Genomic DNA, 19,404 nt, shown 5'->3' on the forward strand with positions numbered 1-19,404 from the left:
TTTTTTTCAGTACAAACATTATAAGGCAATTTACAATCTTCAAAGTTTTAGATGTTGTAAGGCATGCCAAAAAAACGGACTTAGTGTCCTGGATGTAGAGGAAAGGTTCTTTTCACACTAGATAATTATTGTTGTTGCTTTAAAAGGTCATATAAACATTAAGCACAATTTTCAATAGTTTACATAATTAAATACCTTCTGCACTTCGATCTTCGAACCAACACGTCTTGGTTTCATTTATTTTATTCACATTAAGGAATTAAAACGAAAACAGATATACAAATGCAAAGATGCCAAGCTATTCTCCATCTGTGACCTTTTAAAATTGTTTGATGTTGGAGATCTCAGCGTTCAAAATTCTTTGCCTTATCTGTGGGAGAAACACAAAGTGTATTTTAGTGTATCACTTGCAAATCGAGCATATTTTTCAGTAATCACAAAAACTGGAACATTTTTTAATAGCATTGAATCTAGCTAGCTCTTGGTGTAATTTACATAATTAATAAATATTTATGAATTTTGTACAAACCAAATGTGCTGCTTGAGTCAAAACAGGTGGACGCATATTGTTTAAATAAAGTTTATTTTTAAAAAAAGTCGTGTCTGACTCACTGAGCATGCGCGAAAATAGGTTTTTGCTGTGACGTCCAATCGGCCGCCGGTCGCCCTAGCCGTCAAAACAAACATGTAACGACACCGGTTGGTTAGCTGTCCGACGAACGATGGCCGCGTTGGGGGAGACGTTCACGTCTGAGCCGCTGAGGCGAAGTGGAGCGGAGTGGCCAGCGACAACCCCCGGGTGGGCCAAGCTAGCCTAAATGGCTCGCCGAGCTAACTGAATTGATGGCAAACGCAGATGATTAAAGTCTAACAGTTGGCTTCCAAAGTCAACGTGGACAGATATGTCGGTCTAAAGAAATAAAAATAAAAAGGAGGACACTTAGAACAAGCGGAGGTAACATGAAGACATCCAGAATTGGCGCCGCATCGTCACTGTTGAATGGGAATCAAAATGAAGGTAAAAACCCTCCAGTCACTGGCTGGCATTCGTCGCGGGCAACCTTTTTTAATTTCATCAAAATTAAGGTTCAAGATAGCGGACTTCCAAGTGCGCATGTGCTAGCAGATATAAGCTGTTCATTTTAATGCTCTGATCACGAGCAAGTCAATGTGTATACCCTTGTCATCGCGTGTGACGTCATCACCATGCGCTGTCACAAGACGGCACAAGTTAATGCAAATGATTATGGCTAGGTGATGCAAATACAAATGGCCTATTTGTTGTTTCTTTTTTTTTTATGAAATCGCCATTAAAGACTTGCCCAAGGAGGATAGTAGTGCAATTAGTAAAGGAAGTATGCGAAAACTGAATTTCACGACTGAGAAAATAAATGGAAGTTATAGGTTCTCTGATTTACTTAGCTAATTTTAGTTTTGAGGTAGCCATGGTGCCCTGAGAATGACTGGGCGACCATGAGTTCATTGTTTTGACTTTTCCCCTCGTTGCCACAACCTTGAGACAAAAATAAAAATAAAAACTTGATCATGTCTGGATCTCAGAACATTTCTAACCCAAAGGACGCGGTGGAAATGCAAACGGCGCCATTGTAGGTTAACTGCTTGCAATGTTTTATCAGACCGGCGGCAGAGGAAGATGGCTGACATTGCTCAGGCCCTGCAGGCGAGTCCGGCGGACGTGGCGGCCCTCAGGAGGATGGCCATCAGCGAAGGCGGCCTGCTGACGGATGAGATACGCTGTCAGGTGTGGCCACGACTCCTCAACGTTCCGCCCAACATCTTGGAGCAGGAGCCAGGTAATGTGCATGTGTTTTCACTCAAAAATGAGCACTTGTGTTTGCCTTTTTGACATTACGTTTTGACAGCCATCTTGTAAGATGCAATAACACGCACAGAGGGCGTGTTGATTATCATGACTTCGTTTTGATTGGTAAAGTTTCTTCCGGTCATCTTCCAGAGGTGGTGACATCATCAAACATCTGCGTATTTGTTGGCTTAGACACACAAATGTGACATGACATCCGGTCCGACGCTTAGGTTCAAAGGGATCAAGACATGCATTCCAACAAGGAAGAAAAAAAACAGTGATTGCCATCTAATTATTGTCAAAGAGGCGGCTTGTTGAGTCAACTTTGCAAGAAGCCGGTCATTTTCTTCTCCCTTTTTTCAGATTAAGCAATAAATAAATACAATTTTAAAAGTAATTAATGATCATATACTGTATTAGCGGTTATTGAAACCTTAACTAACTAACCTGAACTTAACACCATGGTAAACCCCCAAACTGGTTATAGGCCCATGCCTATTTATCAACCATTCCTTCCATGCAGAGACGATAGAGCGGGACAACAACAAGGATTTCAACCAGGTGCTACTGGACGTTCAACGCTCATTACGAAGGTTCCCCCCTGGCGAGTATCCCCGATACACAATCACTTGGTGATCTTGGCAGCGGTTAATTGGGGTAGTGGTTGTGTACGCATGTGTGCAGGGATGCCAGATGAGCAGCGAGAGGGTCTCCAGGAGGAGCTGATTGACATAATCCTCCGAGTCCTGAAGCGTAATCCTCAATTGCACTATTACCAAGGTTACCACGATATTGTCGTCACCTTCCTCCTTGTCGTGGGAGAGCGCTTGGCGACGTCCCTGGTGGAAAAGCTCTCCACGCATCACCTCAGGTAGCGCAGCAACTTGGACATTCAGGAAGTTTTTAATGCGCTCTCCATCGTGGAACACTGTAAGAAACGACGAGATTAAGATGGATGGGAATTTGCTATGTACTTAAGAGACAAAGCAATAATGCTCAAAATATAAAAATAAAAACCACTCGAACAGCTTAGCTCTTTACATGGGTCATTTTGAATGAATATTTCTTTGTGTTCCTTGTCAGGGACTTTATGGATCCCACCATGGACAACACCAAACACATTCTAAACTACCTGATGCCCATCATCGAGAGGGTCAACCCCGAGGTGCATGATTTCATGCAACAGTAAGGGAAACCTTATACTTAATTAAAATGTCAACCACCCAAATTGTCGTTGGGACATTTCTGTTTGGCCATGTGCCATATACGCACATCCACACTCTAAACTGACCTCAAGCTAAATTCTGGGGCTCAGTGCTGCTTCTATGAGAGAAAAGGCACTCCGAGCTATCTTTCATGGGCTGGTGTGGAATTGCTGTGAAAAGCATGCTTCATTCACCTGAGAATACTTTTAACTCTAGCAGGTCAAACAGGCAGTCCCTCATATTGTTGTGCTTGCCAGGGCGGAGGTAGGCACCGTCTTCGCTCTCAGCTGGTTGATCACCTGGTTCGGCCACGTCCTCTCCGACTTCCGCCACGTGGTACGGTTGTATGACTTCTTCCTTGCCTGCCACCCGTTGATGCCCATCTACTTTGCAGCCGTGGTGAGTCAGTTTTGATTTAAAAAAAAAAAAAAACGATGTTGTATTTTTTTTTTCATTTCCAAAATTGTTTAACATGCAAACAAGGGTGCTCCCAGGGCTATCAGTATGCCCTAAAAAGGTAAACGACCACTTAAAAACGGAAATAGCTGTCTGTAGTGAAAATGTCACTGATATTTGTTTTAATTTCAAACAAAATATGCAGTGTTTCGAAAGTCAGCAGAATCACAAAAAGTCAACTGAATATTTAAAGTAATTGTTTCCAGAAAATAACACCCTTTTAAATCGTGACTATTGGCACAAATAGTGATACAGTGATAGTGACACAGAAAATTCGGCCTGGCCAGAAATCTGTTTATTTATGATATTAACAGTATAATAAAAACAAACAATTACATTACAAATGCAGAATATAAACACAGTGATTAAATTCATTTATAATTATTGAAAAAAAAAAATATAAACATACTGTAAATAAAAAAAAACACACAGTATCAAACAAAAAAAGAACATGTAATAAACGAAAAACCTATGCGGTTTCACTTACTGAGAGTATTTTTTAGCGCATAACAGTTTTGAAATGATTTTGTATCGGCCGTCAGGTTTATAAAAATAATAATAATAATAATAATAATAATTGAGCCCGTAGTGTTTAAAATGTTCAACATCAGCGCAAATAATTAACCAGCCTGGGAATCGGTCTATCCCTATCCAGATCGTACTGCACAGAGAAGAGGAGGTGCTGGAGTGCGAGTGCGACATGGCGATGGTCCACCACCTGCTGTCGCAGATTCCTCAAGATCTGCCCTATGAGACGCTCATCAGCCGAGCGGGTGACCTTTTTGTCCAGTTCCCGCCATCGGAACTGGCCAGAGAGGCTGCCTCGCACGACTGGTATGCCGCCATTTTGTAAGCCCTATCAACATGAGCTCGCGCATACATTCAGGTCCAGAATTTTGGCTCTGTAAACTGTGATGGTAAAATGAAGCCTCATTAGGCTTCATTTTCTTCATTTAGTGTTAAGAACCAAAAAGTGAGTTATTATGCCCGTGTCTTAAAATATATGGACCTTCCTGTACCTCCAGGCCTAATAGGGCAACATTTTTCATTTCTTTCTCGACCTCTTCAAGCATGGCGACCACCACCTTTAAGGACTTTGACTTGGCCTCGACGCAGCAGCGCCCCGACTCGGTGCTCCGGCGTCGGCGGAGGCAGCGGCAGCAGGAAGCCCCGGAGCGCTCGGCGGCGGTAGCCCGGCCGTCGGTGACGCGCCGCTTTGTTCGCTTGGCGGTGATGGGACTGACGGTGGCTTTAGGGGCGGCAGCGCTCGCTGTGGTTAACACCGCTCTGGAGTGGGCCCATTTTCCATGAAGCGAATGGAGCGAACCCCCCCGTCCGTAAATGAAAGACCCCTTAAAGAACATGAGAGGATTCCCGCCCGCTGTTCAAGGGGGATTGGGACAGAGTCCTCCCACGAATAGCGAAAATGTGCAAGTAACTGATGCCCCCCACTCCTTAGAAAAAGATTTATAATTGCATATTTATGCCATAAGATGATGGGAAAGCACTGCGTTTGTCAAAAAGAAACTCTTAAACTTACTTCAACGTAGTTTCTTGGCTCCAGGATTCCACAAGATGGCAACAAAGCTCTGAAAACCCTCAACCGGCTCCAATTTAGCACCAGAGACCATTGTATCTGCTAAACTTAGCTCCTCCCCGACATAAAAAGCTTGCCTCTTTTTTTTGTTGCGATTTTTCACTTAGAGTGTTAATCAACCCCAAAATTTTCTTCACAAATATTTTCTAAGCCCCACTCGTCATCACTTGGTAAACCTTGTTACCTCTTGCTGTCGACTGAAAATGACATCACGGTTGCGCAGGGATCAGGTATCAACCAATCAGCGTACTAATGTCACACGACCTAACAAAAGAGGTGAGCCGTGTCGGTTGTTCCTTAAGCAACTGGTTTGTTATTTTCAGGGGCCAGAGAGTTACAAAAAAGTGGCTACCTAAGAAAAAAGTGGGTTTTGCAGCTTAATTTATATTCCACACTGTAAAAAAAAAAAAGTCACATTTACTCAAAATGAGATTGTGGATTAAAACTATCATTATTAAATATTAAATAAGATCTTTAATCCATCAATTATCTGTTTGAGTTGCTTTAAATAGAAAACATGTGAATCAACACCTAAACAAAACATTGACATTCTAAATTGATGAATAGTATTAAAAAAATAAATAGCACTTAAATATGAATTACCTTTTGTTTTCAGTTCAAAGCTAAATGTGTTTTTTTTCATGTTCGTACAAGTGGGGACTCAGATCATATTGTAAAGTTAATGGTGCTTCCTTGACACCAATTAACTACTCTCACTTCAGCGCCTTCTTGTGGCTTCTCAAGGTTTTTCAGAAAGAGCACAAAACTTAGGTTTTTATGGGGGCGGCTCCACAGAGGTTTTCTCAGTGGAACCAATAACTACATTTATATAGTTTTAGTTTGTGAATAATGATGCACAAATATAAGGGGAATTACTATCAACCACAACTGACAACTGTCTGTGGTTTAGGATGACTGAAATATTCTCATAGAAATACTTAATTGAGTGTTCTATACATTTATACGGTTTTTGATATCGCGACAAAGGCCAAATGAAGGATTGGTATTTTAGTATTCAACCATGTTTTCTCATCAGCTGTAAAAGGAATGGCACTCAAGAAACATTGTTTCACTCAAATGTTCACTGCTTCACCGTCCGCCTCTCTTTTTTACAGCTGCATTTTTCACATTCCTCCAGCGAGGCCAAAATGAAGCCTCATAAAGCACATTTGTCACTCCTAGCATTTAAACCAAGAGCAACTTCTAGAGGAGTAAACGAATCACAAGTGCTTCATGAGGCTTCATTTTCTTATTGCAAGTAAAACATCAGTGTCACAAAACTCGATTTAAGGCTACAAATAAGAAATGGAATTACATGTTCGCGCAAGTCCCACCATCATGGCCAACATTAAAATGTCAAAAAAAAACTTTCCCTTAAAATTATTAATACTAAAATGCTGTCATCACTGCAGGAAAACATTTTAGCCTGCAAGTGAACTGGTGCTGGCCTTGACTAGTTTTGCACACTTTTGGTTTTTCTCTCCACCAGGAAGTGTGAAGTTCGGCTGCCTTCCACACAAAGTTTTCTTTTGATTACCTACGTCTAAAAACACTGGACAGACAGCCTACTAACTGAAGTTTTTTTTGTTGTTGTTGTTTTTTTTTTTTTTACACAATTGTTTCAGGTTGCTCTGACACGTTCGTCATCTTTAATTATGTTGCACTACAAAATGTTTGAGGCGTTTGTTTCCTTTAACAAATATAGTCTACCAATGTAAAGTTGTACTATACAAGATAATGCTAATAAACCACGTACGACAAAATGAATTTGCTGACAGAGTGGACATATTTTTTTTGCTATTTATATTTTACTGTTCTATGACAGATTGGACATGTTCACTGATGTAGAAGAAAGCAGTATTGGAATTGTCCCAGTATAATGGGTTTTTTTTTCATTTATTTTTTTATTTCAATCAAAAACTAATGTTTACCAAGTTTTCTAAGTGGGTTTCACACAGCGTCTATGAACGCATCTCAGGTAAATGATGGATCTCTTCGTCACCATTCGGCTGTGTTCGTACTTTAATACGGTGTTGGTTTGGTGTCCATCCACCAAATTTCAATGGATAGTAACGGTAGCCTACTCCTTCGTTGGTCCAGCAGATGGCCCTGTTTGCCAAAGGATTTCTCACTGGGGTTACACAGCGTCATGAACGCATTTCTTGGTAAACTGCAAAATTCTTCGTCAGCATTTGGTTTTATTTGTAACTTTAGTCACAGTATTGTTAAATGCTGAAGCTTTAAATTTAATTTGTCTAACTTGCAATGTTCAATCGCAGAGACAGCAGGCAGGACTGGGTAGTACAGTACGGTATTGGTCCTGTATTAGTCCTGTATTTGCCAAAGATGGGGCGTAAGTGAATGCATCGCTTGGTTAAACGAGCTCAATTTTCTCTTTGAGTTTATACAGGTCATTTCGAATACTTGAAATGACTGTTTCTGTATCTCAAAAACGTTCTTGTAGAAAATAATTTTTGTCAACTACTATTTGGTTTGTCGAAATCACTAAGTAAGTTTGCTCCTGGTTTCCAGTTTACAGATTCTCATGAAGAGATCGCTACGCACAACATTGCGTAGAGAATTTATTTTTAGTTATACATATTTGTTTGTATTCTCATTCATCATATTCTGTTATAACCAGTTTATACAGCTAACGTTTAAATATAAAATAACCGAATAAAATGAGAGGCATTTCCTCCCATCTCAAACCAGCCAATCGGAGACTCTCCAGCAGGGGCCGCTAGCCATTAAAAGTTGCATCTCACCTGCACACCTGATACAAAAGCTCCGAGCACGTCGCCCGCATCCACAGCCTCCCGAGCCCGAAGAGATTCTTCCTTGCGAGTGAGAAGCATGCTGGCCTGCGCCGAGATGATCACCATGTGCCTGCAGTCGGCCAAACGCAAACATGTTTGGGCTCAACAGCAGCAGCAGCAGAATCAGCAGCAGAACAGCGGACGAGGGCTCAGCATCCTTCATGATGTAAGTGCTGCATCCATCACCTTTCTTACTTTTTATGGCCGACTTGGGGTGCGAAACAAGATGACTGCTGTGCGCTGGTAGACGTGTTGATGTGGTAGATTTGATTTTGTGATAATGCGCTGACAAAGGGGATGGAGGACAGTTTTTGTGTGTGTGATCTCTCGGTTGTGTGTATGTGTGTGTTGGCACTTGGGAAATCAGCTAGTGATTGACAGAGTTATTTGATTGCGTATTTGGGAGAGACTTCCGCCTTGTTTTTGTGTCGAACTACGCGAGAGCCGTCCGTAATATTTTGTCCCTCTCCAGTAGCTAAAAAGGTAAGCAAAGGAGAAAGTACCATAAACCCATGTCTTTTTTAAATTCCCTATCTACAAATTTACCTTTTCACATTTTTTTTACTGTAAAAGTTAGCTGCAACTACTGAATAAATAAGATGATCAGATGTTTGTGTTTGCTTTATAATGTGCTAAGATTCCACAAGATGGCGCTAAAGCCCTTCCCACATAAGAAAATAGTCCTGCAACTGGTGTCACATAATTATTTCGAAGTGATAAATCTTGACAAACACTGTTTGTTGGGGAGGAGCTAAGTGTATCCCGGGTCATTAGTGGAAATTGCAGACTTTAATATAATTTCAAACTCATGTTACGCCATTACCCTTCAAACTAATTGGCTTAAGAATTATTTGAATAAAACAAAAATCAACAGAAAAGGCCAGTCTTTTTCTAACAACTTTTTCTAAAACTTGCAAAGATTTAGGCACGTCTCAGCAAATCAAATTTAATGCAATGGCAGGAACATCTTTTCAAATTAAGACAACATTAATTGCAAAATGAAGCAACCTTTTTACAAATTGCTTCGTAGTGTGCTAAGATGCCACAAAACTAAAATAAACCGTATAGAAAAGTACGACTATACTGAAACTGGTTTCAAGTAATTGTTTGCGTTTGCGTTTTGGGGAGGAGCTAAGTGTAACCTGGTTAGTTAGTGGTAGTTGCAGAATTTCATGTTATTTCATACTCATTTTGGAAAATTACCCTTAAAACTAAATGCCTCACATATGATTCGATTAACTCTTCCAGTGCCAAGCGTTATTGGCTTCTACAGATTTCCTATTCCCATAAATAAATACTTTCAAGGCCAACAGAATATTGTGTGCTCCGTCCATGTAAATATGGGTGCTGCTATTGAAAGATTGACTTCCATTCTTCAGTTATACTTGCATGTAGGTAAGAGTGTGGAAACTCTGCCATCCAATGGTCCCAGTTATCGCTACAATGCTCAATTGACAATATGTATTAGGTAAGCATTAGTCAAAGGGCGTCAACTCTTCTCCATAAAAATACTTATTTTGACCAGAATATAAGTATTTTAAAAGACGAGAATTCTCCTCCATGGCACTGAATGAGTTAAGAAGCAAGTTCCACTAACAACCCAGGCTTAAATTTGTTTCTGCCTGTCATAGGAAAAAATATGTTGAAATGTATTACTTCAGCATACAGTTCATGGCAGCAATTGCTACATTTCAATTCGAACTGGCTTGGTTGGCCATCTTGTCACATCTTACGCTTTTCACCACCATTTATGCCTATAAAAATGAATTGTTACTGAAACAAAAGTGAACCCATTCATTGTCATTAACAGCTGTAGAAGTCAAAAATCCATTTTAATTGCACTGGCACACTCAATGGGATCGGTAAATTTGTGATGAGTGAAACAAGGTTTTTTTAACAATTCAAAGCCTAGGGTGTCCGTAGCTCGTGATTTTACAAAATCCTTCCCGTGTGAATGGTTTTACGTGTTCAACACATCCATGCTATCAGCAACTCAGAATAGAAAACAAGAAGCCGCAATGCCATGACATTGACATGTGCCGCCGCGATACGAGCGTGCATGTGACACTCGGTAATGCGATTCTGACCTTTTCGCGTACCGCTTTAAAAAGCTGCATTACAGTATCTCCCTGCGACACAAGCGGTGATGAGCCTTCACGTTGGAATGTGTTTTCTGTTATTCGGATTGATCGGAAGGATAGCGGGGGGTTTTATTCGACATCACCTGGCTTTTGAGCCAAGCCGGCGACAAGCACCTTGGCAAGATGACGAGAGGGCAAACGAGCCAAGCTTCACGTTGTTGAAACAGAAAATGAAAGCGATGGCCTGCCTTATTTATGACTTGACGGCTGTGGAATCTCGGAATGAGACGGAGCCACTGCTTTGAATTAGGATGAAACACCGTGTCTCTCCGAGGTTCTTTTGTGTTCATTCAAGTCTCTTCTTGCGCTCGGCGACTCGGTCCGAATATCAATAACAACCTTTATATTGACGGTGAAACATACCAATCTGAAAAGATGGATACTTTCATTTTTGCTGATCCTCACCCAGGCGCTCCTTTTGTCATCTTCAAGCCGAACCAAACTCGAATCGAGCGATGTTCCGACCGCAGGGTTTTAGTGCGTTTTATTTGTGAGGTCGTTCATGTTTCCAAAAATTTGCAATCTGTATGTGACCTGTGTTTGAATGCCAAATGACCCAAAACGGTTCGGCTTTCGCATTGAGGACATCGAGGCGTCACAGAGAGCTTACTTAACATGTTTAAGGGAAAAATACTCGTTCTCCCTTCACCGAGTTGTCCTCACCTCTTCCGCTACTGTTGCTTTGATTTGCAATTCGCGGAATTGTGATGTTTGTCGCTTGTATGTTTGGTGTGCGTGAGATGAATGCGACCTGACCGTTCAGACTGAAGCCGCACGTCAAAAGATCAGATTAGTATTAGATTTAGTATCACATATCCAAGTGGGGTTGCGTTTAAAAAAATCGGATCCGTGTCGTTCACACTGCCATCAAAAGATAAGGTACGGGTCAGACGGGTGATAAAAATCGGAATTGTGTCACTTCAGGCAGCAGTGTGAACCTGGACGATCATCGTTACTTTGTCGATTTATTTTATCCACTCGTTATTCTGCCCTTCAGAAGTGCAATAGAATTTGTTACGTTTGGCTCGTACGCAGACGTAGAGCTCCCTTTTCCGGTTGAGATTGGACATTGTTTTTCTTCGTAGAAGTATGAAATCCAATGTGGCAATGGCGACAGGTACATATTACGCGAATTGTTGAGTCTTACTTTTTTTTTTTGCCTTGGACCAGAATTATCCGTAACTACACTAGATGTAAAATTATGAAAGTAGATTGATACTTTATTAGTAACCAGAGATTATTTTTATAATGCAACTTGTTGCTAGCTAATGAGGTGCCGTGTATCAATTGTTGCTTCCATGCTATTTTAGTTTTTTTTCCAGTTTTACGACAAGCTCAAGAGTGGAACGTTCAAAGGCCGTTGTTTAAATAAAACAGACCAAAAAGGAAAGAAAGTCTGGTTCTTTGAAACGTCGTTATCAAGCTTGTTTAGCTGTTGAAAAACACGATGCTTCGGAGAAAGGGCAGCACGCTACCGATGGGAATTTTGGCTCTTTAAAGAGAACCGTTCATTAGGAAGAGCCGTTCAAAAGACGGGGACTTTTATGTTTTTTTTAGTTTGTTTTTACTGTCAAAATAAACACTGGGGTTAGTGATCAATCGCAATACATGTCATCCCAAAGATGCATTTTAATGTATCATTTATGACTTGAGGCATTCAATCCTCTGTATATTTATTTATTTATTCATTTATTTATTTTGATGTTTAACTGCTGACACTGAATGATTTAGGCATTGTCAACATGTCTTGTAAATGACTCACCTGGCATTCTGCCACTTTTGCAAAACGTCAATTTCACCATTTAGCTAATTTTCCAAACTTCGATTTTTAAAATGATGAATTACTTTGATTTACTGCCCAGCCCTTCTTCCCAGCAGTGTTCTGTTGTCATTTGTTATCTGTGCATTCCTCCATCGGACTTCTAAAAAATGGAAAATGTGATTTACTTTGGGACCGTGTACACGTTAGAGAGTAGGAGTCACTGAAAGCAACAGTATTTCTTTGAAAATGACTCATTGCTGTGTGTGGAGGTCAAAGATATTTTCCTTCAAAAGGCCTGAAGCTGATCAAGCCTTGAACACTATGTCTTATTTTTCTTCCCTTTCTCCAGGGAGAAAAAAAAACAAAAACAACTTTTTATCACTGCTCAGTGCTCATACACATAAAGACATGTTGGTCATTTATTAGTTGTGATACAACCATAGTTAAAAATATATATGTATATATATTTAAAACATTGTGCCTCTGTTCAGATGAATGTTTGGCTTTTTGTTTATTCTGTCTTCTCTCTCGCTTTTAGATCTTCCGTCGAGCAGACAAAAATGGTGAGTGAATTTGATGGTGAATGTATAACATTTTGTCCTGGTGATTGTGTGTCCTTTCCTGACATTTTGTTTTAATGTGACGGCTGATGGTAGATCACTTTAAGACTGTTAAATGTGTGTTCTGGTGCAAAATACAAAATAAAATATTGTAACTCCTCAAAAATAAGACACAAAGGCAAAAACACTCTCCTATAGACAATACCTTTTTATTCGACAGGATGGAAAGTAGCCACATTAGCTGAGTTTTGACGCACAGATGCGCATTTTTATTTCTGCCATATTCTTACTTATAATAATTACCGTAACGGCACGAGCTGAGTGCCTGTTACAGCTAACAGCAGCTCGTGTTAGCCAAGGTTGTTACTGCATTATTTTCAAATAAAAGAAGAGAGCAGGCTGAACCACCGTTTGAGTCCATCTTTGCTCAGTACACTAAAAAGGACAGGATCATGTGAGGATTAAGTGACCAAGTATGGATCCTGTGTGCACCGGTTAGAGAACACAGAAGGGTATTCTATTAGACTCGTTTATTAATTGTGACTTTGTTGGCATATACAATCATAAACAGAAACACAAATGTTGCACAACTTTGCATATTTATGGTAAAATAAAGTCCGTGTCGCGTGGAAAAGGAAATTTTACATTGCTTCGAGCGCATTCAGTTACATTGGCGAGTTGTTCACTGACCGCTCCCAGTGTTGGAAATCTGAAACTTACACAACGTGCAACAAATATATAACATAATGATATGGACACAATAAAATATTTAAACTTTAGGAAGATGAGATTTATTCTGCTTCGCTATAGTTTTTACATTGTTGCAAAGCATTGGTTTGTCTTATATACACGGTAGCACCGACACCAAAATTTGATCCCAAAATTAAGGGTGCATCCTATACAGAGTTGTGTCTTATATTTGGGGATTTGCGGTAATAGACCACTGGGAGGTATATATTCATGCTCCAATTAATTGTCTCTTAATTAGAAAAGTTACCTGTTCCTGTTCACACCTGCAAGAACCCCATTAAAATCTCACATACCCCCTTGAAGTGACTTCATGCGCCCCCATTTGTGAAGCTCTGCTGTAGTGGACCAAAAGTAAAAAAAAAAAAAAATGCTACTGGATGTTTATTTTTTAAATAATTAAAACTTTAAAAAGCATACCAATTTGAATATTAAGAACATTAATTAAGTACAAGCTGCCGAAAACCCAGTTCATTGCCAGCCTCATCTACAACGGCGTTTAAAATAATCCTCCTCTGAGTAATGCAAGAAGCGGCAGCGACCTGCTTTCCGCTGCCTTTTATGCCTGCTGCACACGCCCCGCTCTATTTACTTTCTGTCTGGCTGAAATAAGGTGCCAAAACAAATCAAGACACAGCAGGCGTGGAAGGGGACATTCTTACATTTACAGTCCATGTCTAACATATTGCCTCAAAATGCGCCATTACTGCCGTGATTCTCATGGATTGTTACTCTGGGGGATGCTTCAGTCGATTGAAGACGTTTTCATGATAATGAAGACGGCTGGGAGGACTGTCACCACACCCTTGTAAATAGTGATGGATTATCGTATATGTGAAGAGGTATCGGAGACATAACAGCAATGTTTGTTCAGCTATCTGTGCCAAATGTGGAGAGACAGGCAGCACATTTAAATGCCTTTCACCTGTCGCCATTTATGCGACATAAAAATGATGGCATAAATGACCATTTGTGAATTCATTGGGGCCAAAGAAAACAAACAAAAAGAACAGGAAATTGTCACCATAAACACAAGCATAACATGACAGCAACAACAAAAAGATTAGTCATTGCAAGAAACCAGAGAGCTAAATACTAGCAAACTAACGAGACAATGAGACACAACTGGGCAAGGCGTGGCTGGCATGAGCTGATTGGTTAAAGCTGATGACAACAACGGACTATAGTTTTCGACTGTAGAAAAAAAAAATATTAAATTGGTGAGCTTCAAACAAAAATAAAAAAAAAAAGCAGAATGTGAGCTAGCAAAATTGATCAATTAATTGAAATTCCTCCAAATGAATAGTTTTTTTTTTTTTTTGTATTTTATATTTTTCATTCATTTATTATTGGTCCACGGGTTAATACTGCCATTCGCCACCTTTGGCCGATAACATGAAGTTTAATGACAAGGAAATTCACGTTTATATCAAAACACCAATTTTCATTTTTTTGGTGTGGATTCTTTGAATTTGTTCCTGGTTGATTTGTGGGTGTTTTCTTTGGCAAAAATTTAACACATTACGTTTGTCGAATTTGTCGAATTATGTTTGGTCGAATTGCCAAATATTGGCAAAAATAATGACCCGGCAAATAAATGGTCCACCCTGAACTAAAATACCTATCGGATACACATTTTTGCAAAAATCACTTCCACATCATACTAAGATGATTCATTTTTCTGACAAATATGGAAAACCAAAAATATGAAACTAAAGATTAGGTTTATTGGCTGCTGTGTCGGAATTATACAGTAAAAAAAAAAAAAAAAAAAAGAATCATACTTTACCCGATCTGCAGTGGGAATAACCTTTTAAAATGTGTGGCCCAAAAGCCAATCACGTGGCTCTTGTTTTTATTGATCCCTTACAAACTTTGTGAACTGTTTCCTTTTAGCCTAATAGAGAAGAAGAAAAAGAGTTATGACACTGTCGTCATCCAATCAGCGCAGCCACTTCTCTCATGCATGATTCATTTTCAGACTTGGAATAGATTGCAGCCATTAGCAATAAGAGAGTTTCCTCTTTTTGGTAGTTTGTTGTTGTTGTGTGTCTGTGTGTGTGTTTTTTTTTTTTTTTTTTTTGATTACCACCGGGACGGTTGGTGCCAAATTCTTTCTCAGCATTCCGAGTGAACTCGGGCCATTTGTCTCGCTGAAATGAAAGCCATAATGAGCACTGCGAAACTGTGAAATGAAATGCATAAACTAAATTTACCAGGCCAAAAAGCTTTGGGAAGCTTCTGAAAATCAAGCAAACAATTGCGCGTGTTGACGAAGCCTTCAAGTGTGCGTCAGCCGCTAGCAAACAAGCTAATCCTCCACCTGGCGACGCATCTGAATTTCGCCTCTGCTTGCGTTGCCGTCTTTTGATACCATCTGGCCGCGTCTGTCAAAGGATCCTTTGGGATTAAGATTGGCCTTTACTGCAAATGTTGTTTTGTGTCATTCATTCCAATGTTGTAGCTAATATCTGAGAAATGCAGACTATTACTCTGAAGTTCATGCAAAAAGGTATTGAATGGAAAAATGAAGCCTCATGAAGCACTTTTGCTCTTCTAGAACAGTGGTTCTTAAATGGACGTACGAGTAGCCTGGGGGTAATTGAAGGAACCCCAGGGGTATTTGAGATTTTAAATAAAAGAAGCAAACATGCAAAAATAATTTAAAAATAATTATCGAATGCATTAAATGTTTCAAGAAAATATGTGTTCGGTTATTCAATTTCATTATTTAAAAAAAAAAACCAGATTCTCCCCCATATTATAATGGTTCGACCCAACATGTCACGTGCCACCACTCGTTACCTGTCAAGTAAATGATTTGATTATTCTTTCAATAGATTGATAAAGTAGACACTGATTGCATGTTTTAAGCCTTTTTTGTTTAACCGAAAATGGGGTTAAGGGGTACTTGGCTAAAAACTTATTTAACAGAAAAAAGGTTGAGATTCACTGCTCTCGATGGCACTCTTGTTCTAACGATCTATTGTAAATTTAATACATTTCCATTGCACTAAACCACAGGTGTCAAACTCCAGTCCTGGAGGGTCGGTATGCTTCATGTTTTCGAACCTTCTCCCTTCTTCTCTCATTTTCTTCTTCTCATTTTCCCATCGTCGGTTACCTCATCCATCTGCTGGAGGAAGCGCTCAAGAAACGTAACAACCACCTGATTTAGAGGAACTAAGGGGCCGAAGCGGGACGTCGGGGTATCGCCTCCGGCCCGACGTAATTACAAGCCTTGTCAGTGCGTCTTCAGGTGAACAGATGGCGCCCTTGAGCCTTCCGTCTAGCTGAATCAGCCGAGCGGAAAGTCGGGACAGGATCATTACCGGGGCGCGCATCTCATCGGATCGGGAGGAAGTGCTGCTGAGCCAAACGAAAAGCAGCAGTCATGTACCTGCATTTTGTATCTGTGGTCCCACTTATACTCCTTTGTTTTTCTCACGTCATTTATTAAAGCAGCTCCCGCAAATTGCTGGAAAATGACAGCAGCTTGCGACTCATTTGCGGACACAGATTGTCGGTGGGCAAGGGAGGCGTCTTTGCAGATGACGAGGCAGCCATTTCTCCTTTTGGCCCGTTTTCTGTCACGGCAAGCTCAGATTTGGGAGTGGATAATTGGAAGCGTTCCTGTCCAGAATTTGCAAACAGCAGGCAAAACAACATCAGACTGTCAATCACTGGCAAAATATTGGACTCGTGGGGGTAATTGTGGACAGGAAAGCGATGATACGGCACCGTGTCATCGTCAAAAGAAGATGAGTGCTTCTTCGGCTTCGTTTGCATGCTGCCGCCCATTTTTCAAACGAAAGTGGGCATAAATTCAAAGTATTGAGGAAGTTGTAATGATAAGCTGCGACGGCCATTGTTAAAACTGTGACAAGTTGTCATCATGTTTTTCTATTTTTTTCTGTGCGTGTGTTTTTAGATGACGGCAAGCTGTCATTTGAAGAGTTCAACGCTTACTTTGCAGATGGTGTTTTGACAACGGCGCAGCTGGAGGAGCTTTTTTATTCCATAGACGGGCGGCAGAATAAGTGAGTTTAAAACGATTACAAAGACACATTGTCACAAGGGCTCCTAATAAGAGTGCGACCTATGAAGTGTACTCCGAGGGATGTTTCCTTTTCAATTCTGTGGGATCACGATTCCATTTCTCATGGTACATTTGTAGCTTTTGGGGAAAAAAAAAAAAAAAAAAAAAATATATATATATATATATATATATATATATATATATATATATATATATATAAATTTAAGTTAAATCAAAGAAACAACAAATCATTAGCAAAGATTATAAATCAATTTGATGCGTAAAGACAATGTGGTGTGTCTCTCAATATATGGCTGTAACACAATTCAAGGACAGTACCTTTTAAAATGTATCTTTTTATCGTGCACATTGAATACGTAAAAGATATATATGTTATGCATGTTCAGAAAAAAAAAAAAAATATATATATATATATATATATATATATATATATATATATATATATATATATATATATATATATATATATATATATATATATATATATATATATGTATGTATAAAACAGATCTTTCCTTTCCCTGGGCAGCAACCTGGATACCGACAAGCTCTCAGGTAGGTTCTTTGTGTGAAGTTCATCCATCTCCCTTCACCACGTTTCTTTTGACCTATTTGTTAGCAATATACTGTGTGTCTTTGTGGGTCTATATGTGCATATATGTGTGTGTGTGTGTGTGTGTGTGTGTGTGGGGGGGGGGGGGGGGGTGGCCTGGATAACGCCTGCTAAAGTAGGACAGAAGCTTGTAAGTATCGATAGCACCCAGAATAAATTGCTGAATTATTAATCGAATGGGATTGGCAACGATTTAGTTTTGGTGTCAACACAGTTGGACTGTTCCGCTCCATAATTCATTATAACTCCATCATTTAGTGCCACTGGTGCATATATACAGTATATGTTTTTGAACCTGTGTGCAAGGAAAAATTAATACATTCTTAAGTTTTTTCCTGGCTACTACATTAGGTATACCTACTGATTATTTCCAGCGGAAAATTGTGTTTTAACATGAATTTCCTCCATGTAGATTATTTTTCTCAGCACATCGGGGAGTATCTGGATGTCCTCTCAGCTCTGGAGAAGCTCAATGTGGCCATTTTAAAGGCCATGTACAAAACTAAAGAGGTACGACTGCATTTAGAGCCAACACTGTATACTGTATATCAGGAATCGGGTGAGAAACTCAAAGCCATTTCTCAAAGGTAAATAATGTATATTAGGGTAAGCAAAACTGAGGCTTTTGTCATGCAAACGTAGGAAACATTGTCCCCCGGTGGTAGGAAGACAAAGTACTTCATTTGACTTATAATAAAAAAAAAGTGCTCGACTTTTTAAATGTTAATATCGCCGAGTATCGTCTTCATTGTGACAGCCAACACCGTGATCGTGATTAAAATACGTTTCCTTGTGCACTCCCCAATTGAGAAACATTGAAGTCGATCAACTGATGGCGTACAATTGAATATTTTATCAGTCACACGATTTTTATATTATGACAATTGTTAGCATGGCTTTCTCAGTCATGATGTTTTTGGAAAACAAGACAAAACATTCATATTATCTATGTGGGTACTTTTTAATGACTTTTTAACGATTACATTGTATATTACAATATAATTGCTTGCCCTATAAAGAGCTTTTATTGTGGAAAAAAAATCTCAGTTTTAACAAATTGAACTCACATTTCTTTGGGAACCTTTATCCAGACACCCCCAAATGAATACCTTTTTGTACTACCCATGGCCACACACACGGACCTCAGGATAGTGTGAGCCGAGAACTTTGAGTAAATGCTCATTAGAGGAGACAAGTGCTGTGAGAATATGTGTTGCATAATTACGCAAGTCGCCTTTAATGAGCCCACCATCCTCCTGTTTAAAAGCGCCCGAAACCCCTCTGACGGTTGGCCGCCGACCGCTCGGTGCGTGTCGAGCGTTTGCTTTGACAGGGAGCTGCCGCACTGTTGCACGACGTGTCAGCGGAATTCCGAAGGGAGGCTGCCATGGCGTTGGTGTTGAGGCGCTGCGGCAGCAATTATCATGCTTATTAAAAAAACGTCTAACACGACTCCAATCATATTGTGTCCTGTCTAGGAGATATCTTTAAAAACATGACTGCTGACAGGCTGTATTAGCGATTTCTGATATCTTTTCCGTTTAACACCGTGCCAAACCGTCAAACCGGTGATATAAATCCAGAAGTGAGGTACAGATTCGTGTTATATTTTTAGTAGTAAT

General features: G+C 39.9%; 2 protein-coding genes across 2 annotated transcripts in view; both read left to right on the top strand.

Moving 5' to 3' along the window:
- Positions 1-609: 609 nt before the first annotated feature.
- Positions 610-6,850, top strand: tbc1d20 (TBC1 domain family, member 20). The gene is made up of 8 exons (XM_088424487.1): positions 610-1,018; positions 1,638-1,814; positions 2,349-2,429; positions 2,510-2,696; positions 2,909-3,010; positions 3,288-3,429; positions 4,142-4,320; positions 4,557-6,850. Exons 1-8 carry the CDS (start codon positions 961-963, stop codon positions 4,795-4,797), a joined length of 1,167 nt encoding a protein of 388 aa, XP_088280613.1. The 5' UTR covers positions 610-960; the 3' UTR covers positions 4,798-6,850.
- A 945-nt stretch (positions 6,851-7,795) lies between these two features.
- Positions 7,796-19,404, top strand: part of necab3 (N-terminal EF-hand calcium binding protein 3) — a 17,061-nt gene continuing 5,452 nt past the window's right edge. Inside the window, exons 1-5 of the mRNA XM_088423519.1 lie at positions 7,796-8,065; positions 12,341-12,365; positions 17,041-17,149; positions 17,699-17,724; positions 18,195-18,292. Of these exons, the coding sequence (XP_088279645.1) occupies positions 7,937-8,065; positions 12,341-12,365; positions 17,041-17,149; positions 17,699-17,724; positions 18,195-18,292 (387 nt within the window). The 5' untranslated portion in view covers positions 7,796-7,936. The remainder of the gene's footprint in view (positions 8,066-12,340; positions 12,366-17,040; positions 17,150-17,698; positions 17,725-18,194; positions 18,293-19,404) is intronic.

This window comes from Hippichthys cyanospilos, chromosome 9, assembly GCF_059441005.1.
Source record: "Hippichthys cyanospilos isolate Australia breed blue-spotted pipefish chromosome 9, RoL_Hcya_1.0, whole genome shotgun sequence".
Lineage (NCBI taxonomy): Eukaryota > Metazoa > Chordata > Actinopteri > Syngnathiformes > Syngnathidae > Hippichthys > Hippichthys cyanospilos.